The sequence below is a fragment of the Rattus norvegicus genome, chromosome 10 (assembly GCF_036323735.1).
Source record: "Rattus norvegicus strain BN/NHsdMcwi chromosome 10, GRCr8, whole genome shotgun sequence".
Lineage (NCBI taxonomy): Eukaryota > Metazoa > Chordata > Mammalia > Rodentia > Muridae > Rattus > Rattus norvegicus.
In genome coordinates, this window is record NC_086028.1 from 83,418,632 (window position 1) to 83,441,804 (window position 23,173).

Consider the following 23,173-nt stretch of genomic DNA (forward strand, 5'->3'; position numbering starts at 1 on the left):
AAAGCAGACACCAGCATACTTCCAGTTGTACATGTCGTCAGTGTCCTTCCATGAGTCAGCTGTGGAGTGACTGGAATTTTCTGCACAGGATATGTCTATAACCTTCTGCCTATAACCTTCCCTCCTCCCGTTGATCCCCTAGGAGCTCAAACTTCTTTCTGTGCGCTTCCTTACACGCACACTAGGTGTGACAGAGTGGAGGCTATGCCATATTTATTTGCTGATGATGCTTCTTTGGGAAAAGGGTGAGCTCTAGATTTTCATTGTTCTTTCGAAGCCGCCCTGGCCCACCACAGGAAGTCCGTTAAAACCAGGCTGAATGCGGGGACAACTCCCTGCTCGCAAAGCTCTATGCAGAACTAGAGATATGGAGGCAACTTTCCAGGTCAAGGCCCCTCCCTCCCAGACCAGATTTCTCCGCCCTACCTTCACAGCAGCCTTGCTTCAGCAGGATCCAACGGAAAACCCCTTCCTGAGGCAGGGGTGTCTCAAAGAAACCTCAATTCCCCCACCCCCCCATTTGTCTTGTTTCTTCAAGTCAGGCTCTCTCTGTGTAACTCTCTGTAGACCAGTCTGGCCTTGATCTCAGAGATCCGCCTGCCTCTGCTTCCTGAGTTCGGGAAGTAAAGTCGTGCACCACCACGCCCAGCCCCCTAATTGTTTTTAATGGTTACAAGAATTTGAGTCCTCTAAGGAAAAATAGGAGCCAGTTAAATCGTCTGTCCCTTTGAAGGAAACTACTGTCACTGGCAACAGAACAGGTCAACAAGTGAAGCAGGCACCAGGCTCATGGCACAGTAAGGGTCCCACTTATTACAGGCAACCATGCAAGACCGGCTTGCAAGGTGGAGACTGAGGGGCAGGGCAGGGCGCGGAATGAGCTGCAGGCTACAGTGTGCTGATGTGGGCCCCTGGCCTCTGCAGAAACAATGAAGCAAAGGACCAAGGCCAGAAAATACAAGTCCTCCAAGGTTATTTCTCTCTCCTCTCACTTGGCTTACCTCAGGGAGATCTCTCCGATGGAGGGGCCCCCTTCTTCAGGCTTCCAGAGCCACAAAGTTTGGAGCCCAGTGCACTGACTCCATCGTTAGGAAGCCCAGCGCTTGAGTCTATAGACCCTAGACCACCACGGGGGCTTCAGCGAGCAGCGGTCGAACAGGAGGCTGTCTCCAGTGGGCAGGGGCTCCGTGATAGCTGCAGACCACCGAGAGACCCAGAAAAACAAAGCCTCTTCCCATTGAAACAGGGAACTGCGAGGTTAGTGTTCCTTTAAGAAACCTTTACGGTTGTGTTCCTGAACCCTGAAGACCACACTGTAGTTTTGGCACCATAAACTGTCATCTTGTCTTCCTGGCCCAGGACCAGCTCAGAGGAGGCCAGGGGAAAACAATCGCTTCTCTTTGCTGTGACTTGTCTTTCACGCCGTCCCCAGGTCTTTGGCCTGGTGCTCTCAGCACTGCTCCGCCTCCACGAAGCCCTCCTTCTCATGGCCCGAGGGCTCCACCTCTGTGTAGGTGGAGTGGTTGGGGTGGTTGTGGAACTTCATGGCTGGCCAGTGGTGAGGTCGCCGCTGCAGGAACACAGAGGCAATGTCAGTGAATACTGCCTCTTTGGACGCCATCGCTGAGAGATCGTGAAAAAACCTCCTCTCAAAAGGGTGCTGGAGGAATGGGGGCTCACTGTGGAAAGACAGCTGGTGGCGGGGGCCACTTTCTGTGCAAGATTCCCTAGTGAAAACCCTCAGCCACTAGAAGCCCTAGCCCTGGCTGGCCCAGAACTCTCTCTATAGCCCAGGATGGCCTTGAACTTGTAGAACCCCACTCCCCCTAACCCCCGATGGCTCATGCCTCCCAAGTGTTGAGATTCTAGGCGTGCACCACTGTGTGTGGCATTTATAGAAGCAGGTTTGGAAGGGGCACACCGTGTGGCTTGTAGAACTGAGCTAGAAGCTTCAATAGCAGACCAGAGACAGGCTGTATGCAGGAAGTGATGAAGCAGGCCACAGGTACCTACTCTGGAAGTGACAAGATAGCAAGGTTCCACATCAGAATAGACAGGGGGCTTATTAAAATGCAGATGCCTTGGCCTACTTTGAATCCGCCCATCAAAGTCCTTGTGGCTTGGGCACCAGTAGTCCTAGGTGATATCCAGGTAGGCTAAGAATTCAGAACAACTGGAAAGACCCTGTTTCATTTTTAAAAACCGAGGGAACCACCTTGGCCTCTGGGGGATGAGGTCAGTGGGCTTACAACCCAGAAAGAGACAGATGTCCCAGTGGAACCTTCTCAAATGATTCTTCTTTGGGGGTGGGAGTGTGTGTTCTGAGACAATGTTTCTCTGTATAGCCCTGGCTGTCCTGGAACTCACTCTGCAGACTAGGCTGGCCTCGAACTCACAGAGATCTGCCTGTCTCTGCCTCCCAGTCTTGGGATTAAAGGCATGCACTGTACCCGCTCCCACCTCCCCCAGCCAAATGATCCTTCCCAATTCTCAATAAGGGAAGTTCACTGTGATGTGCTATATAAGGGCTGATCACCCACTGGCGATCTACTAGAGCGCAGGGCCAGTGTCTCCATCTTTATGTCCTCGGAAACCATGGAAACGCCTTCAGCAGTGGGATGAGAGCCAGATGTTACTGAGCTCCCTGGCTCACAGACAAGGGCTGAGCTTCACTTCCCAAGCTGTACTTCTACTGTTCACACTAAGTTCTGGAACATTCACAACTGCCACATCCTCAGGTCAAGCTCCCGGAGAGCATAGCCCTCGTTAACATCTGGGTTGTCAACTGTCACCTAAAAAGCCCACAGAAGCAGTGAAACACAGTGGCTCTGGATGAGACCAACACCTAGAATTTGGGGACAAGAAACCTCAAGTCGTTATAGAAAAGCCACCTGCCACCATTTTTGATCAGCTTCCTCTGGGGGCTTTCCTAACCTCCAGAAAGCAGATAGACCACTTCCCAGGGAGGGGATGCCTAGGTGCCCAGTCCTGGGGATGTGTGGGGATGGGCCATGGTAGCGGTCACTGAAGATATGATGGAGGAGAGGGATGGGATGGGGCGAGGCGGGTTCTGAGTGCCAAGGGAACCATTGCTGTGGAAACTCGTCTGAGGCAGATGCAGGCAAATCTCACACTGACCTCAATGAAGAAGAGTGCGGCATTGGAGTTAGGGTGGCCGCTGATGTAAATCCCAGCCAGGATGATGGCCGCTACCAGGAGCACAGCTAGCACGATGCCCACGATGGTGCCCAGGTGCACGGGCGGACCCTTGGTCTTTGGGGACGAGTTGTCTGGAAGGCCTGTGGAGATAGTGGGTCAGAGGAAGGCTTCAGGAAGCAAAACGAGCTGGGCCTCAGGGGACTTGGGTTCTGACAAGAGGAATGCCCACCTTTCCAGACCCACAGAAAGGTGTGGCAGGAATTGGGAATGATTGGAACAACATTAATGTTCTGCCACCTTTAGGGCACTTTCTAGAATCATCTGGAAGTTGCTCTTCAGAAGTCATAGGAAGCTTCCTCAAACGTGCTCGTAAGTGCTTTAAGGAACTCCCAAAGGGCATGTGATAGTTTACAGTAGGGGACCTGGGGGCTCACGGGATGAATGATGACCTGAGTTCCGTAGGACAAGGACAATAGCTATCTAGCCGGGGTTAGCATGCAGTAGAGAAAACGACAGAGCTACGCCAAGCCCTGAGAGCCGCTCCCAGCGCCATGGGAGTCCTGAACTAGTATTCATTGCTGTGGTAGCAAATGACCGCATTCATCCTTGCTTCTGTCTGTGGCCAGACTGAGATGCGCTGGAGGGCAGGAGCACCTCCAGCCCTGCAAATAACAGGGCCCACTGTGAAATAGAGGGCCCCATTCCGACCGAACTCACGGGGGAAGCCAGACCTTCCGGAGGCACCCACAGTCCATTCTTAGAGAACATTCCCAGCTTCCAAAATACATCCCAAGGACAAGAGGCTCATCCAGACCCACCCTTTCTTCTATGACTGGGGTAATGGAAACACAGAGATGGTACGCCATTCACCTAAGGACACACAGTGAGTGTCAGCCGCTAAGAAGCAGGGTTCCTTAACATTATCTGAGTGGGTATTTGCTGCCTCCCTTACTTAATATGGAGGAATGGGCCAAAAAGATGGATGTGGGGGTTGGGGATTTAGCTCAGTGGTAGAGCGCTTGCCTAGCAAGTGCAAAGCCCTGTGGGTTCGGTCCCCAGCTCCGGAAAAAAAAAAAAAAAAGATGGATGTGGATGTCAGCCATAGAAACACGCAGTTCTTCTCACAGAGGTCTTGGGTGAGGAAGGAGGCAACTGAGTGAGGATTTCGATGGACGGGGAAAGCATCAGGACTCCCGCCACCCCCACCTGTCTCTGCTGGGCACCGTGTGCACAGAAAAAAAAACCCAGGATAGAAAAGTATCCAGGCCATGCCTGTGTATGCTGGGGCCTCCAACCGGCATGAAGTAGGGTAGTTGAAAGGACTTATACCCCAGGCTAGCCTCTGCTGATTTGCTGATTGGCCACCAGCCCCTAGCTTGGGATACTGTGATCTGACCTTCGGGGTTGTGACAGATGTGCACGGAGCACAGGCTGGAAGAGCCTAGCCCGGCTCCTCCCCCACCACACAGTCTCTCCAGCAGAACAATGGCATCATCTCCACTGTGAGATACGCCAGACTGAATCCTTAAAGAGGAGCCTCTCCTGCTGCACTCCCAAGGACTACCTCCAGCCTTGATCTGGAAAGGGATTCCCTCGTCCATCCTTACATCGAAGACGTGGCTTTTGACAGGGGAGGAGGGCCCTTCCTATGACCAGGGAACATCCTCCCTGAGCCTGGTGGTAGCCCACCTTCTGGTACCCCATGAGCAGGCAGCGGACATCTGCATGCTCCCTGCCTGGGAAGGAGACCAGATATTGCAGAAACTGCTTTTCCACACAGCTTCGAGGTCCACAGAGAGGCAAGGCCGGAGCCACAAGTCCCCCTGCTGGTGGCCTTGGCTCAGCTCCTTCCTCAAGTTCCTTCTAGAGCAGCAGACACAGGAGGCTCATGGCTGAGATGAGAGGTGTCTAGGGTAGACATGCTCCATCCACTGAGGGGTCTGTGGTCTCAGACTCCAGACACCCCCTGTTCAGCTAGAGGCCTGGGACCCTGGCCCCTCTTTCCTCCCCCTCACTTGCTATGACTCCTCAGGATGAGCCCACCGCTATCTATGGAAAGAGGCAAGGGGTTTTGTACTCACCGTCTCCTTCTGCATAGGGATTCAACTTGGTGTCATCTTCAAAGAGAACAGAACAGAAGGAGCAAAGTTAGTGGACTCGTTCAGACCTCTAGCACCCTGGTTCTGTATGGGACTCTGAGGAAGTTCATTTTTAACTCTCCATCCAGAAAGGGAGGTGTCCTGTCCAAAACTACACAGCAGTGTACCGGGGAAGACTGGGATGTGCCATTCAATCGACAAACATTATATGAGTGTTTATTACGGGCTGGCACTGGGGGGTAGAGTTAGTGAGATCGTAGATGCCCCCGCCTACATCAGCTAAGCTGTGGGGAATAGCACTCACAGTGCCAGGCGGCAGCTCAGTCACTGAGCACAGGCCAAGCCTGGGGCATGTGGGAAGCTTCGGGTTTAGCTTACACTTACACACTCACGCGCACACACACTTTCACACACATGCACACTCACTCTCTCACACATGCACACATTCTCTCTCACACACGCATACACACACACTCACACATACACACACTCATGCACACTCACTCTCTGACACACACACTCACACACTCACACACACATACACTCACTCTCTCACACACACATACACACACACTCACACACACTCTCACAGACACACACACTCATGCACACTCACTCTCTCACACACATGCACACTCTCTCTCTCTCACATACACACACACACACACTCACACTCCCTCTCTCTCACACACAACCTATAAATAAATAAACTTTACATCATGATGATGTCTCTCAGGCCTCACCCAGGTCTTGGGAACCAACGAACATTTCCCAGAGGGAGGATGTGATCCTAAGCTAGTGAGCCGGGAGGCCCGGAGTCAAAGAATTTTCCAGCTGTGTCTACTACGGGGTAGAGAGATGAAAGGGGCAGGCAGCTGGCTGGGGTGCCTTATGGGAAAATCTTGCCCAGCCTTCTAAGGAGAAGCCAGGAGCTGTGGAAGGCTCACTTGCAGACTCCAGGGCCTGCAGCAATTTTCATACCCTCTCTACACCTCAACGCATACATCAGCAGCTTCTCAGTCTGTTCTGTAGCCAAGCCTCTCTCCCTGGGGTTTCGTCACAGGGGGCAAAGGGAGCCAGCATCGAAGGCCGCAAAGCAGTGCAAGTTGTTGCTCCAATCACTTCAACTGCAAACAGTCTTAACCAGGCCTCCAACATCCAAACTCTTTTTTTTTAATATTTTATTTATTTATTATATATTATGATTACACTGTCGCTATCTTCAGACACACCAGAAGAGGGCATCAGACTCATTTCAGATGGTTGTGAGCCACCATGTGGTTGCTGGGATTTGAACTCAGGACCTTGGGAAGAGCAGTCGGTGCTCTTAACCACTGAGCCATCTCTCCAGCCCACATCCAAACTCTTTGAGACTCTTAGTGGGTCCCACGTTCTAGGTCCTAGTAGGTTCCTCTTTTCCTCCCGTTATATGACTCACTGTGGAGAAGCTGTTGGAAAGGAAGCAGCTGGAGAAGCTGCTCAAGGTTCTCTAGACCCCCTTGGCCAGTGTATTGTCACTTCTGCCTTCTGCCCTCCCTCCCCTAGCCCCACCCCACCCCCACTTCCTCCTGCCAAGTCTCACCACAGAAAACTCTGCAAGACTGACTTTCAAGTCCCATCCTTCATCGAAAACTTTGGTATCTGATGCATCATGGAATTTTTAGATTAATTTTGATCTTTACAAACACTGCATTAAACTCAAACATTACTTTTGGGGCTTTTGGAGTTTCCTTCAAATCCTCACCCAAGTCGAATGTCCTGCTCACTACTCTGGTCCTGCCACCTCCCAGGGGACCGTCTGTTGTTCTCCATCCCTCCCTGTCCTTGGCACCTGCTCTCTGAGGCACTGGGATCCTCATGCTTCCACATCTACCTGACATATTTGTTTGCTCTCTCAGAGTCTTGAAGTGTCAAAATGTAGATAATGGAAGAAAAGCAGAATATGAAAATTTAGGGGCTGAAGAGAACTACAGTGTATTAACATATAAATAAAATAAATAAATCTTTTTTTTTAAAGAAAATTTAGAAAATTTACATTGGGGACTGGAGAGATGGCTCAGCAGGTAAGAGTGTTTGCTGTTCTAGGCCAGTGATGTCCCCCACCTTTGATCTCAGCACTAAGGAGACAGAGGCAGGCAGATATGAGTTTGGAGCCAGTCTAGTCTACAGAGTGAGTTTCAGGACAACTAGGGCTACACAGAGAAACCCTGCCTAGTGGGTGTTGGGGAGAGTGCTGGCTATCCTTCCAGAGTTCAATTCCCAGTACCCCCAGGGCAGCTCACAATACTCTGTAATTCCAATTCCAGAGGATCAGACAACCTCTTCTGATCTCTGTGGGCACTGCATGTATGTAGCACCTACACATACTTCATGCTGGGAAGACACACACATAAAACAAAACAACCAAACAAACAAAAACTAATCTTTTTTTTTTTTAAAGTTGTTCTCTATGGGCAAGAGAAATAAGCTAGAGGTGGGGGAACATGAAACCAAAATTTGTCAAATATCCCTGCTTTTGTAGACTTTACTTTGAAATCCTAACAATTACCCTTCAATTACTAAATGATTGTAAAATGTAAATATAAAAAGCCAATCTCAGGCTGGAGAGATGGCTAAGTGGTTTTGAGCACCAACTACTCTTCCAGAGGTCCTGAGTTCAAATCCCAGCAACCACATGGTGGCTCACAACCATCTGTAATGGGATCTGATGCCCTCTTCTGGTGTGCATGAAGACAGTGACAGTGTACTTACATACATAAACAACTTTTAGAAGCCAATCTCTTGGGTCAGAATTAAAGGAGCTTGCTCCACAGCATAATACCTGAGTTTGATTCCTGAGCCGATGTGGAGGTGGAAGGAGAGAGTCAACTCCACCAGTTGTCCTCTGACCTCCACACATGCACTGTGCCGTGCGCTCCTGCATACATCACGCACACACACACTAATTATAATTTTTAAATGTTTATAAGGCTAGAGAGATGGCTCGGTGATTAAGAGCACTGGCTGTTTTTGCAGAGAAGCTGAGTGTGAGTCCCAGCACTCATGTTCCACAGGTCACAACTTCCTGGAACTCCATCCCAGGGGCATCTGATATCTCTGGCTTCCTGTGCTAGAATCTTTCCATTGATTAGAGAGCTGCCTCATGTTTTACAGAGCCCTGGCAAGATGGCCGCTGGAACAGGCAATCAGGAGGTCAGTTGTCTGCCAGGATAGGTGTGGGCTGGGCTATAAATGAAAGGTCTTATAGGGATTCAGAGACGATGGCTGGGCACAGAGAGTTTGTTAGACGAGTTCTTAATGCCACAGACAACAATATGGTGTGTGTGCTGAAGAGACAATGAATCAGGGCAAACATGGCAGGTGTTAGCGTTCCTTTTAGACTGCACCCCACTGTTACCTGGCAACAGCCAGGTAAGCCTGGCTTACTATACAGGGGGCTACTTGCCCCCTTCTCTCTCTCTTACTCTTTGCCCTTTCTCTCCCTGACCCCTTTCTCCCTCTCTCCCCTTTCCTTTTCCCTCTCTCCATATGTTCCTGGCTGACCTCTCTCTCTCTTTCTCTGCTCCCCTCCCCTGTCCCCTCCCTCTCTCTCCTTTCTTTTCCCTTCCATGTGTCCCTGGCCCGCCTCTCCTCTCCTCTCTCTCCTCTCCTCCCCCATCCCCTCCCCTTCCCAACTCCCCTACCCATGCCCTAAATACACTCTATTTTATATATATATATATATATATATATATATATATATATATATATGCCATACCACAGGGGGAAGGGCCGCTTCAGCATGGCCCCACCAAAGAAGCCCTCTTACCTCGCCATACCTGGCTCTACAAAATATATCCTGGCTCTCTCTTTTTAATAAGACACATCAGGAGTTCAATCTTTCCTTGTACCTTCCCTGAGGATGGGAATGATTTCATAGCACAAGCTCAGTCAGGTTCCCTGCTTCCCAGGAAAGAGTCAGGGAAGGGGCAGGGCCAGGATGTGTGACCACCCATAGCCGCTTTGATGGAAACTTGCTTCAGGTGAGAAACCCTGTCACTCAGAGTCTGTTAACTTGCTCCCAGACAATGTCTCAGCAGAGTGCTTATCTGTGTCTGTGAGAGAGGAATGGCTACTGAGGGTGTTGTGGGCTGAGCAGCACCTGAATTCTTACAGAAGTTCTTGGGGCTGGAGAGATGGCTCAGTGGTGAAGAGCATTTGCGATGACCTCCATTTGATGCTTAGAACCCACATGGTGGCTCACAGACATCTGCAACTTTGGTTTTCCCAAGGAATCCAATGCCCTCTTCTGACCTCCACAGTAACCAGGCATCAAGCACACACATGGTACACAGATGCATGCAGGCTTAACGTTCGCACACATAAAACCAAAAAAACAAAAAACTGAAAAAAATTACAGTCTTCAAGTAATTGGATAGCTTAAATTCCCAGTGAAGTTAATTTGCCCAATGACAATTAAGACTATTTTGATCAGCCTCTCTTGCTTGCTTTAATGTTTCCCTGTCTTTTTATCTCTCTCTTTTTTTTTTTTTTTTTGGTTCTTTTTTTCGGAGCTGGGGACCGAACCCAGGGCCTTGCGCTTCCTAGGCAAGCGCTCTACCACTGAGCTAAATCCCCAGCCCCTTTTTATCTCTTGAGATAAAATTTTGCTATACTATATAGCCCAGGCGAGCTTTGAACTAGGGATGCTCCAGCCTCAGCCTCAAGTGCTGCTGGCATTATTACAGACAGGCGTGCCCATGCCCACGTCCTTGGCCATTCACCTCTCTGAGTTGTAGTGTCTTCTCTACAAAACAGAAATGCAGCAACACCAACATCCAGGATTGTGAGATAGGATGGGACGCTAACTGTACATCCTCCTGGATGGCCAGGTCCCCCATGATGTCAGGTGTCTTCATTGATGGCTCACTCTCCTCCTGTCAGGTCTGAGGTCGGCTGTCTCTCTAGTCCTCTAGGTGATGTTTAGAACGGCGGGGGCACTCAGGTAGCCCTTAGTGACCTCCTTTGACCTTTCAGAAGCCCCCTAATCTCATGTAAGACTGAGTGTGCTAGCCTTTTCTTTTCCCTTTCCCTCCTTTCTGGGGAAACTTTAAATAACTCACACGTCTTTCAGCCTTCCTAAAGAAAGGGATCCGATTGAAGACTGAATCCTAAAGAGTTGAGGACCAGAAAAGACTCAGAGTCCTTAGGACTGGAGGCTGCATGGGCTGCCAGAGACACTCACATGGTGCTCCAGGAACCCTCAACATTAGCAACTCCAAGATCCCCAGGCTTTGACGTAGCAGAGGAGCCCTGTAGATGATCAGGCCTCAGTGGGCAGCGGATGGGCATGAATCAGAAGAAGGGCAGTTTACACTCCTTTTGTCCTAACACTAGGGAGGCAGTGTCAGGAGGATCTCTGAATTTGAGGCCAGCCTGGTCTATAGCCGGGGCTATGTAGAGAGATCCTGTCTCAACTCTCACCCCCTCAGAAAAAAAAAATCCCATCTCTTGAGAGACTGAGGCAGGAGGATCAGAAATTCAAGGTCATCCTTGGCTACACAAGGAGTTCCAGGCTAGCCTGAGCTACATGAGACCTTGTCTCAAAAGAGCTAAAACGGGGTTGGGGATTTAGCTCAGTGATAGAGCGCTTGCCTAGCAAGCGCAATGCCTTGAGTTCGGTCCCCAGCTCCGAAAAAAAAGAAAAAAGAAAAAGAAAAGAAAAAAAGAGCTCACATCTGTGACTCCAGAACTTGAAGGCCTGAGACAGAAAGATTGCTTACTAGTTCAAGACCAGGTTAGGAGAGTGAGACCGGAGTGAGACCCTGTGTGGTGTTTGAATGAGAACGTCCCTCCCCTAACAGGCTCATATGTTTGAATATTTGTCTCCAGTTGGTGGAACTCTTTGGAAAGGATTGGGAGGTGTGGCCTTGTTGGAGGAGGTGTGACATTGTGGGGAGCCTTTGAGATTTCAGAAACCCAGTGTGTTCTCTCTGCCTCCTGTTTGTGGTTTGAGATGTGAGCTCTCAGCCGTTCCTGCCACCGTGGCTTTGCTCTACCACCGTGGACTCTAGCTCTCTGACACTGCAATCCCAAGTAAACACTTAAAGGTGGCTTGGTCATAGTGTTTTATCACAGTAATAGAAAAGTAACTAGTATGTACCTTGTCTCAGTAAAACAAAAGGGGTGGGGCTGGAGAGATTTCTCAGTGGTTAAGAGCACTGACTGCTCTTCCTAGAGGTCCTGAGGTCAATTCCCAGCAAACACATGGTGGCTCACAACCATCTGTAATGGGATCTGATGCCCTCTTCTGCTGTGTCTAAAGACAGCTACACTGTACTTATATATAATAAATCTTTAAAAAAAAAAAAAAGGGGGTGGACATACCCTGTGGTGGGAGAGCTTAGAATTGTGCAAGGCCCTGGTTCAATCTCAGTACCAGAAGAAAAATAAAAATAAAAAAAGGAAGGTTATAAAATCACGCAGTCTTCCCTCTCTGCTGACTGCATGGACACAGCTCATGCCTCCTACAGCGTAAGTGGCCTCACAGCTCTGCCAAGTTAATATTGAGAGGAACTGGGGTGCTCAGACAGACATCCATTTCCCCTTCTCTGAGAGGACCTCCGTCTCATAGTCCCACGGTCAGTCTTCCCAGAGGCAGAGCCTCTCCTTCGGTGTCAGCTCCAGAAACATAGCTCAGCTTTCTTGACTGCGGCGCCTTGCCAGGGCACTTCCTGTCCTGTGACATCGTCCCAGTCAGGAATGGTCAGGCTCTTCCACGGACTTCTCTATGCCCCAGAACTCACGTCTTACCTTCTGTGGTGAGGCTGTCGATGAAGAGGGAGGAAGAGGTGGTGGAGCCGCCATCAGAGGGGCTAAAGGAGCTGTCAGGGGAGGCTGAGTAGTGGCCCTCATCTTGGAAGTGCTCGCATGTCTTGCCTTCTGCCTGCAAGAGACCCCAGTGCTGCTTCCGGACAGCTCTGAATGCACTCAAACCTCGCACTTACACCCAAGTACTTGGGATATGGAGGGAGGGGTGTCCAGACCAGCCTGGTCGACATAGTGAGACCATATCTCAGAAAATAACTAAGATGGGGTCTCCCACTTCACCTTGAAAACGTCTTATTGTACAGGGTAATTTCTCTGTCAGCTACTTCAAATCCTTCATTAAGGAGGGGGTTGAGATGTCGATCTTAAATAAAGAGATAAAATCCTAATAGTCACTAGCTGGGGGCTCTCCTTTAGTCCCAGCACCCGAAAGCAGAAGCAAACAGGTTTCTGTGAGTTCGGGGCCAGCTTGGGTTCTAGGACACCCAGTTCTACACACAGAGACCTTATCTAAAAAACAAGAAACAAACAAAAAACCCCAGTAACAATAATAACAGCTACACATTTTAACAGTCACTAATAGCCAATCAGATATGACTGGCTGGACAGATTTTTTTTTCATTTATCTATTTAGTGTATATCTGTTATCTATTTAAAGCATGTAGGGGGCTGGTGCGATGGCTCCACATTTAAGAGCACTGGCTGCTTTTCTAGAGGTCCTGAGTTCAATTCCCAGCAACCACATGATGGCTCACAACCATCTGTAAAGGGAGCTAATGTCTTCTTCTGTCCTGTGGATGTATATGCAGCAGAGCGCTCATACATTAAATATGTAAAATTTAAAAAAAGGAAAAGAAAAAAGCGTGTAACTGCTACAGCAAGCATACGGAGGTGAGAGGACAAACTGTGGGAGTCAGTGCTTGCCTTCCATCACATGGGTTCCAGGAATCAACTCAGCCTTCATTCAGGCTTGGCAGCAGGCACCTTTACTCACTGAGCCATTTTGCTGCCCTGATTATTTTTTCTTAAGACCAGAGAAAGGTGGGAGCATGACAGGGAGGCAGAAGGGCTCATGTTTAAACACTGAGCCTGGCACCTTGTTGTGGTAACTGCCAGGCCAGTCTTTGAATGTCTCTCTGCCTCTCAGCTTCTCCTCTGGTCAGTGAGGGCCCTGGTCCCCATGTTAAGTAAGAGTGAGTACAGAACAGCACACAGTGAAGTGCTCGGTACACACAGTGTGCCCGACTTGCAAGAAGAGCCAGAAAGATGTGTGAGGTAGAAGCTAGCCTAGATTCAAAGGAAGGCCCTACCTGAGGGGAAGTAGGAAAAGAATAGAACAACCCCCTCACTCCCAGAATTATCATCTCCCTCAAAATCAGGAGGGTGAGAGCCTCATTAACATTACAAAGAGTATGGTGGCCCAGAGGATCAGCTGTGGCTGAGGCCAGACGCAGCACCCCTTCTCCTCTGAGGTAACCAAGTTGCTGTTCAAGGCCACATCACCAACAGAACTAGTGTCAAGGATACAAGGAGCCTCAGAAAACATCCCAAAGTGACACAGAGCAGAACAGAAAACACATCTGGGATGAAGGGGACGATGAGGCTGTCACAAGGTAAAGCCACCAGGAGAAGCATTATCAGGGGTAGAGTCCTCTGGCAGCATCCCACCTCCAAGCAGGGACTACTGCAGATCGCTCACATAAGCTCACCTCCTGGGCACAGCCATAGGTCAGCCATTCTTGGCGGTAGCGGTCAAAGCCACTGGAACATCTAGAGGAGACCAGATACAGGAGATGTGAGGGTTCCACATGGACTGCTCCCCCCACTTACCCCTCTACTCATTACAGTTCTGTGAGGATACTGAGGGTGGCTGGTTAGGCTCTGGAAGGGCTCCTGGATAAGTGCCCTGGGAAGGAGGTAATTATAGGACTGGCAGTCAGACCCTCCCGCTCTCTATTCTTCCTTCTGATCAAGGCTCTCTGCCCAGCATGTCTGTGTGTATGTGCAGGATCCTGGGAACTCTCCGGGTCCCCTCAACTCTGTCCTACGGCATTGCTGGGAATCTGGGACGTCAGTGACGGCTTTCTCAGGAGAAAGTCTTGCTCACTCAAGGACTTCCCATCACCACTGAGGAGTCTCCCTTCAGTAGCAGAGGCTGGGTGGCATCAGCCGATGTAGCCAACCCCCCCTGTGTAATCACAAGGAGGCAGCAGTGAGAATGGTGCCGGACACCGACAAGGCTCTCCCAAGAGGACATTGCAGTTTGGACAGAAGATGCCAAGGGCTTTTCTAGGGAGAGGGCGGGGCACACGCATGGACTGAAGGGTGTTCTGTATCATCCTGCTTAAAGTTCCATTCTTCCTTCTGGGTGCCAAAGGAGGCCACTAAGCCCTACTCGACCCAGGCAAATTGGCAGTGGAAGAATAAGAGCCCGTGCCACGAGCACAGAGAGAGCTTAGTCACTCACATCGCAGCAGCTGCCATGCCCACACTCTGGGCAGGTCAAGGCAACGAATGCTTCCCAAGAGCCATCCACAGAGGCCTCAGAGGCTGAGCTGGGCCAACGACTCTTCCTCTCAGGATATCCTAGCCCACTTTTTAGGGGATGGAGGACAAAGAGGAGTTTGGAGACTGGAACTTGGGCTTCTTTGATGATGTTGGCAAATTCCTTCAAGACTGGATTGGGCCAAGCAGTGGTGGCCTTTAATTCCAGCACTCTGGAGACAGGCGAGTGGATCTCTGAGTTTGAGGCCAGCCTGGTCTACAGAGTGAGTTCCAGGACAGCCAGGGCTACACAGAGAAACCCTGTCTTGAAAAAAACAGGCAGGCAGGCAGACAGACAGACAGACAGACAGACAGACAGAATAGTCTGAGTCTTCACAGTGGTTGTGGCAGTGTTTGCCCAAGAATCAGTTCAAGGCTAGCCTGGTGTACACAGCAAGTTGACCCAGGTTCTGTCCCCAGAAACTACATTGAAATTCACATCTGTGTTTAACTCCAGTTCTAGGGGACCCAATGTCCTCTTCTGGCCTCTAAGGGCTCCAGGCACGTACGTGGTGCACAGACTTACATCCAGACAAAAACACTCATAGACATAAACAAATCAAAACCCAAAAGACCGAAAACCACCACAACCCTAAGTCCTCAGTTTAACTGCGCCACAAGTTACGTCTCAAGTTAGCCAACACTGACTCAGAGAAGGGAGTGAGAACAGGCCGTGACTGAGGGCCTCTGCACCGGACCATCTCCAGAAACCCTCACAATGACAAGATGGGAATGGCTGAGGAGCTGCAGGACTGAAGCCACCCTTGGACTCGGCTGTGAGTCAACGGGACAAGTGTAGATCAGCGTAGAGTGCAAACGTACCTGCACGGTCAGTGAAACTGTTCTCTCCAGAGCAGGGAGGGAAGGCCCTGAGTGGCTACAGTGAACTGGAAGAGTGGGAGAAGAGACCCACAGATATGCCTGGGGCACTGGCCCTGCCTTCTGGCTTCTCAGGGACCTGGGATTAACTCTCATTTAGAACTAAGGCTCCAGAGAGCTGGCTGGGGGAAACATGGGCTGAGTTCAATGCTGTGGGTGTCTGTCTGGATGAGTGGTTTCAGCTCCCTTTTACTCTCTGACAGAGTATCTGTTTTGTCACAGAGGTACAACCCATCAGCAGAGCCCCCAAATTTCCCCACCTGGCCAGCATCTTCACACCCAGGAACTCCGGGTCTCATTGCATTGTCTGTCTCTAAGTTTGGGTGTGGCCACTAACGGGGGGGGGGGGGGTAGTGAAGGGAGGGTTTGCTTTGTCTGCAGAAACTGTTTTCCTAAGGCTCAGCATGGGTTGGATGCTGAACCATGTCTACAGCAGCCCCAGGATCCCAGGGACCATGTGAGGTCGTCTCAGGTGTCACCCCAAGGCTCAGAAAACGCTCTTCAGCTTTAAAAATGCATGAGATGATCTTGCAGAGGACATGGGTTCAATTCCCAGTCCCCACATGGTAGCTCACAACCACCTGTAACTCCAGTCCTGAGTTCAAATCCCAGCAACCACATGGTGGCTCACAACCATCTGTAATGGTGTCCTATGCCTCTTCTGGTGTATCTGAGGACAGCAATGGTGTACTCACATACATAAAATAAGTAAAATCTAAAAAAGAGATAGAAAGAGAGACGGATAGAAAAATGTATGAGATGAAGCACTCCTGGGATCTTGGCCCCTCAGGATCACATTTCGTAGGTTGCTGCTCTCACACTCACTGCACAACCAAAGATGACCTTCCTCTCAGGTGGGAACTGTAGGCATGCGCTACCATGACCAGATTTTTCTTTTTAAAGATTTATCTTTTTTGTTTTTTTACATATGTGGATGTTTTGCCTTCGTGTATTATCTGTGTACCGTGAGTGTGCAGTGCCTGCAGAGGTCAGAAGAGGGCGCTAGATCCTTGGAACTGGAATGGCAGACAGAGCTACTCCGAGTGCTGGGATTTGAACAGTGTCCCTTTGGAAGACCAACCAGTGTCGACGGCAGACTCATCTCTCCAGTCCTGACCTGGCTTGTTTTGTTTTGTTTCTTTTGAGACAGGCTCTCACTATGCAGCCTTGGCTGTCCTGGAACTCACAATGTAAATCAGGATGATTTTAAATATCACAGATGCCCGCCTGCCTCTGTCTCCTAAGTGCTAGGATTAAAAGCCTACACCACGACACCCAGGCCAGCTGGCTTTTTTTTTTTTTTTTTTTTTGTTCTTTTTTTTCGGAGCTGGGGCCTTGTGCTTCCTAGGCAAGCGCTCTACCACTGAGCTAAATCCCCAACCTCCCAGCTGGCTTTTTTACAGCCTTCCAGGTGGTTCTCAGAGTCCACAGGCAGCAAAGCTTGAGTCCTGGAAGACAGCCAAGGGTCTATGCCAGTTACTTCTGGGGCTCTATACCTCTCCTCCTAAGGGTCCTGGATGTGCTTGGTAAAATACAATCTGGCATTGCAGGAGCCGCGGTAACAGTGTGTGCCACACCCATGACTCCCCGAGTCACCAATGCTAGGCCATTTCATAGGGAACTGAGGTCCCAAGAAAGAGACCCTGGGCATAGCTGAGGGGAAGAACAATGGGGAGGCCGAGCCCCCTGTGCGCCCCATGCCCTCTGCTCCCTGATGGTGGTTTGCTGTCTAGTATGCCAGGCCAGCAGCCTCTAGGATCAAGAGGTTCTATTTCCGCTCCGGGATGTTGGAAGGAAGCAAAGGAAATGCTGACAGCTGTACAACAGCTGCACAGAGACTTGGAGCCTGCAAGTCTGCCATTTCCAAGATGGCCGTAAAGGCTTCACACTCTCAGGAAAGTCATCATCCTCAAAGGAGTCTTTTCCACCCATTTATTTATCTTGGCTAGAAGAACAGAGGTTGAATTATGAGTCTAATCTATAAGGAGATGATTCCAGAACAAGGACTGGAAGATAAGTTGGGTTTAAGAAATTTAACCACAGGGGTTGGGGATTTAGCTCAGTGGTAGAGCGCTTGCCTAGCAAGCGCAAGGCCCTGGGTTCGGTCCCCAGCTCCGATTAAAAAAAAAAAAAAAAAAAAAAAAAAAGAAAAGAAATTTAACCACAGGGGTTGGGTATTTAGCTCAGTGGTAGAGCGCTTGCCTAGGAAGCGCAAGGCCCTGGGTTCGGTCCCCAGCTCCGAAAAAAAAAGAACCAAAAAAAAAAAAAAAAAAGAAATTTAACCACAAAACTGAATCTCATCCAGAATGTCCTGAGCTTTTGAAAGCAAGCAAACAGAGCTCTGTAGCTTCCTGGGTAACCATGGATACCTTTAGTGTCCATGCCCCTGGTTTTCAGGAAACCCCGTTCCAGCCCAGGAGGGATCTTGGGATAGTTTTGCGGGGCCATGGAGCTCACCCAGCAATGACGAGTCTTTGTGTTATGGTCTGTCAGTTGCTTATAAGTAGCTTGCCACGTTAAGATGCAGGCCTGGGGTCTCTCTTTAAATCCTGATGGAAGAGGCCAGTGATTCTGGTGTGACCACAGCTATGACCTACTCTTCATGACGCCCTAGCTCAGGATGAGCCAGCTTTCCTGGGAGCAAGGAAGATCTCTAGCCTCTGGGGTCTCTGGATGGTCCGGCAGAAGCCCAGCCACCCCAGGTCTTACTCTGCTACACATCCACCCTGATCAGGTATAAGCCTTGAGAGACACTTTGCGACATTCTAGTCCTAAGAGCCAGACTGACACTGGACAGAGAAATTCTAATGCTTGCAGACAGTGGACAGTGAAGTCTGAGGCTGTCAGTGGACTCTGGCTACCCCCTGCCCACCCCAATGGTCTATTCTCTGAACTTGGTGTGTAACCTGGACACGAACCTCTGCAGGACATAGCACCAGCTGCAGTTGAAGGTCAGGTTCGAGGACATGCAAGCATCGCAACTCTGATGCTGGAGGCAGGCTGCAAGAGACGAGGTGGCCATTGTCAGTATCACTGCTTCCTGGGGCAAAGCTTCTGAATTCAGGGTCCTTCCTGAACTGCAGTGTCTCTGACTTAGGGGACCCTAAAGGTCACTATCATCTCTCTTCTCCCATCTGTTATGTTTTGAGACAGGGTCTCTCTGTGTAGCCCTGGCTGTCCTGGAACTCACTCTGCAGACCAGGCTGGCCTCACACTCCCAGAGATCCCCCTGCCTCTGCCTCCTGAGTGCTAAGATTATTGGAGAGCAATTCCTCCTTCCCTCTTCTTTCTACCCGACCCGCCTGGCTATTGGCCTCTGGGATGATTGCTCCTCATTATCTACTTGGGTAAGTTTTGAATCACCTAGAAGAAACACCTCTGAGCACGTCTGTAAGCATCTACCCAGAGAGATATAACCAAGAGTGGAAGTCCCGGCTTGAGTGTGCGTGGGGCCATCGCTGAGTGGAAGCCCAGTGGGTTGAGCACCAGGCTTCTGGTTTGCTGACTCCATATGAGTTGCTCTCAACACACCAGGTTAGCCATCAAGATGGACTGCACCCTCAAACTGTGAGCCAAGTACACCCGTCCATCTTAAATGGCCTTTACATGTATTTTGTCCCATCAGCAAGAAAAATAACCACTACAGGACATTCATACACCCTGGGGGACCTAGAACACATGGAAACCATGGATGGGAGCTTTCCTTACCCCATGTCATATGGGAAACTAAGGCTTGGCAGGATGTGGAGCTGAGAGTGGCAGGTCTGGGTTTGAATCAGGGACTGAGCCTGGAGTCAGAATGTCCAGCCTTGAGGTTCCACTGCAGAAGCCCCTACCCTGCTCCTAGATTCTAGACTTCGAGATGCTCTCCTGGGATGGCTAACTACAGCCCTGGTACCCCTCTCCCAGACTCTAGTCTTCTTTTTAGATTTATTTTATGTATCTGAGTATCAGATGCACCAGAGAAGGGTATCAGATCTCTTTACAGATGGTTAAAGATCTCTTTACAGATGTGGTTGCTGGGAATTGAACTCAGGACCTCTGGAAGAACAGTCAGTGCCCTTAACCACTGAGCCATCCGTCCAGCTCCAGGCTTTAGTCTTAGACATGGACTCCCAGGACTTCTCACTACTGTCCTGGCAGTTGGCCCTGGCCTTGGATATACTCAAAGACTTCAACTTTGATTCTTCCCAAAGTCTCTCTACGTAGCCCAAGTTAACTTTGAACTCAATGCCCTCCCATTTTAACTTCCCAAAGAAGATTATAGGCCTGCGTCACCAGGCCCAACCTGAGATCTGCTCTTACTAGTCTTAGGGAAACCCCTACTTCCCAGTCTATGGGCTTCTTGTCTCAATGGAGGGTAGCTAGGTTGATATGTGGCTGTGACTGAACTGTGCCCCCATCTTCTGGTCACTCTGGGATCCCTATCCCAGGAGAAGCTACTTGCCTGAGCCCAGGCTGAGATGAGGCCCAGGGCTCTTCCTCACCTTTCCCTGCTATCTGTTCCCAGGGCCTCCAGGGAAGAGAAGAATGTGGTTGGGAGTGGAATGGGACACAAGAACTGTCACAGACGGCCAACTACAGTTTCAGGTGGCATCAAGAGAAGGAACAAAACAGTCTGCAAAAATGGGATTCTGAGCCAGGTGCAGTAGTAGCACATGCCCTTGGGACGCAGAGGCAGGAGGATTGCTGCAGAGGAGAAACCAGCTTTGGTTACATAGCTTGTTCCATGGCGACCATGGCCACTGGAAAGGCAGCCTGTAGGGATACCTCTCTAGAGGAAGACGGTGAGTGAGTACAGAGCAGATCTAGTTCTGGATCCCTGTCTAAGCCGTCTCAAGGCTCAGGTCTCTAGGGTTTCACATATGTGTTCCTAGCAGTAGATGGCATTGATTAGACACAAGCTACACCCAGGCTGGTCCGTATCAAGGCTGCTGTTTCTGTACACAGCCTGGCTTGTGCAGCTCCAGCCCTGACCTGGCTTTGCAGGTTGGTGACATTAGGCCCAGAGGAGTTAGGAGTTAGTCCCCTTAAGTCCCCCTAGGGATTGGAGGTTGGGTCTGAGATCAGAACCCATTACTTTTTTTTTTTTTCAGTCTAAAGCATTTTCTAGACTAGCAGATTGCCCCTGCTCACTTGGCAATGGGGTGAACTCCACAGCCGAGGTGGTGGTGATCTTGCTGGAGTCCAGTTCCACACGGTGGTATTCGAAGATAGTCCGTCTCCGAGACTCTGAAAAACGAAGCAGGGTCTGCTGTCTCTGGAACACATCACAGTCAGAAGGTGCCCAGGACCCCAGCAGAGGTCAGGATGCAGCCAGTGAGGGAAGAAGAGCCTGACAGCCTGAGGTAAGGTTGACAAAGCTATGGGGAGGTTTGGCCGCTGAAGGACTGCTTCTCCGAGTAGCCCTCTCAGGCAGCTCCCTGCTCTGTTCTACTCAGGCACAGAACCTTCCCCACACTGCCTTACTAACTTCTTCTTTTTAATTTTTAAATTTTACTTTAATTAATTAATTAACTTTACATCCCGACCGCAGGTTTCCCTCCCTCCTCTCCTCCCGGCCCTTCCCTCCTCCCACCAGCTACTACTCCTCCCTTTCTCTTCAGAAAAGGAGAGGGCGGCCTCCCGTGGACATCAAACAGGCTTGGCATATCAAGAGGTAGTAGGACTAGGCACATCCTCTCCTATTAAGGCTGGATGAAGCACCCCAGTTAGGGGAAAGGGTCCCCAAAGCAGGCAACAGAGTCAGAGCCAGCCCCTGCTCCCACTGTTAGGAGGCCCCACATGAAGACCAAGCTACACAACTGTTGCACGTGGGGCTAGGTGTGCAGAGGGTCAGTCCCACGAATGCTCTCTGGTCGACACCAGTCTCTGCGAGCCCCTGTAGGCTTAGATTAGTTGATTCTGTAGGTTATCTTGCATTCCCTCCGCTGCTAACTTCTGAATGGTCGGGTGGTGAGCACCCACCGTGAACGTGACCCCAGTGAATGGTCTGCGAATGTTCACAGACAGACAGGTTGCCCTGCCATGCCCCACCTCTCCCCTCAGAGACAAGAACCAAGCCTAAAGCCTATGGCTGTCCTATCCCTACCCCAGTCCTCACAGTCAGGACAATGGAAGTCCAAGTCAAGCCTCTCCTGACTTACTGGGTGACCATGGCTAAGTCACTTGAGCCTCTGTGTTTTGCTAATACGCTGGAAAGAGAAACAGTCATCACAATGACTTTAAGAGGCAAAACTAGAAATGTGGGTGAAGAACTGGGGCTAATCGGGCAGTCTAGAAAGTTCTGATATACCTACTATTACCAGGCCTACCTAAGAACCATGACCAGCAGCCAGTTGCTGACCTTAGGAAGTGACTTTCCCCACACGGTGAAGAGCCAAGGTTGTCTGCTCAACTCTCCTTCCTCCCTCTGTAAACAGCTTTTCCTTTGGGGCAACTGTGCCCAACCCACTTCTACATGGACGTGGCCTTGGGGGGATCCTGTCCTTCCAAGGTCCCGCCTTGCAGTGACTGACTCAGTGCTGGACCAATAAGAGACCTTCTTCGTGCCTTTCTGCTTGTGACCTAGAACCCTTTTGCTCTTTGAGCAAGCTTGGCTGTGAATGGGAAGTTTCAGTCCTGTGAGGAAAGCCTGAGAATGAAGCCATTTTGTGAAGAGAAGCAAGAAATACCGGTGGGTGCACAGGCCTGCCCTGGCCCTTCCCGATCCTCAACTCTGCCTGTAGATCTTTGATCCACCTCAGTATGCCAAGTACAAGCCCCTCTCTGCTTCAGCTAGGAACCCAGAGCAGGCAGAAACACAAGGTTTTCATCAGCTAAAAGGTGGTTTGGAGAAAAACTTCCCAAGACAGAAGAGCTCAGTCAGGTTATCCGTAACACAGAGATGAACCTGGATGTCAGGAGGGCAAGGGGGCGCTGGCTGGTATGTCACTTGATGTCACCTGCATTCCATCATGGCTTATCTTAAACCTCAGAACTGTCCCCACTTATTTAACCTAAGGCTGAACTCCAGTTGCCGTGGTGATCTCCTAATCTTGCTTGTCTGCTTTGGGGCCAAAGCCCCCAAACACTGGAAATTACAGAACCTCAATTCACACAAGAAGAAAGAAACTGCTTCAGTGTCCATGTGAGATCTGGGCAGACCTTTGGCCAATGGGAGTGACCACAGAGATGTAGCCCTGGGGCCTGTGCTCGATGGTGGCACACCCGCTCCCGTGTCAGCCCGAGGTCTTCGTGACAGCCTGGAATGACATCCGGGAAACTGATGGAGACCATGAGAGAAGAGATGACTTTTGCCATGAGGAAGAGGAAGTGAGGCTGCTGCCACCCTGCCCAGGTGACCTTGGATGAAGAATTGAGGTTCAGTGAGCCACACTGAAAAGGGAGACTACTTAAAATCCACTGATGGCAGTGTTTTGAGGCATTGGATTTTTTGTTTGTTTGTTTGTTTGTTTTGGTTGTGGTTTTGTGTATTTTCCTCCTTGGCTGGTGGCCTGAAACTCATTATGTAGACAAGGCTGGCCTTGAACTCACAAAGATCTGCCTGGCTCTGCCGCTAGGGTACCAGACTCTATCAGCAGCAGTACACTGTCACTCTGATGGTTCGTATATGCTTGGCTCAGGTAGTGGCACTATTAGGAGGTGTGGCCCTGTTGGAGTAGGTGTGTCACTGTGGGTGTGGG

At 50.2% G+C, this 23,173-nt stretch overlaps 1 protein-coding gene across 1 annotated transcript in view; it reads right to left on the reverse strand.

The window, feature by feature from the left end:
* Positions 1-205: 205 nt before the first annotated feature.
* Plxdc1 (plexin domain containing 1) overlaps positions 206-23,173 on the reverse strand; it is a 59,615-nt gene continuing 36,647 nt past the window's right edge. The window contains exons 8-14 of the mRNA NM_001107046.1: positions 20,625-20,720; positions 18,407-18,488; positions 13,775-13,835; positions 12,051-12,183; positions 5,241-5,276; positions 3,139-3,299; positions 206-1,570 (exon numbers count right to left, since the gene is read on the reverse strand). Coding sequence (NP_001100516.1) covers positions 1,451-1,570; positions 3,139-3,299; positions 5,241-5,276; positions 12,051-12,183; positions 13,775-13,835; positions 18,407-18,488; positions 20,625-20,720 — 689 coding nt within the window. The 3' untranslated portion in view covers positions 206-1,450. The remainder of the gene's footprint in view (positions 1,571-3,138; positions 3,300-5,240; positions 5,277-12,050; positions 12,184-13,774; positions 13,836-18,406; positions 18,489-20,624; positions 20,721-23,173) is intronic.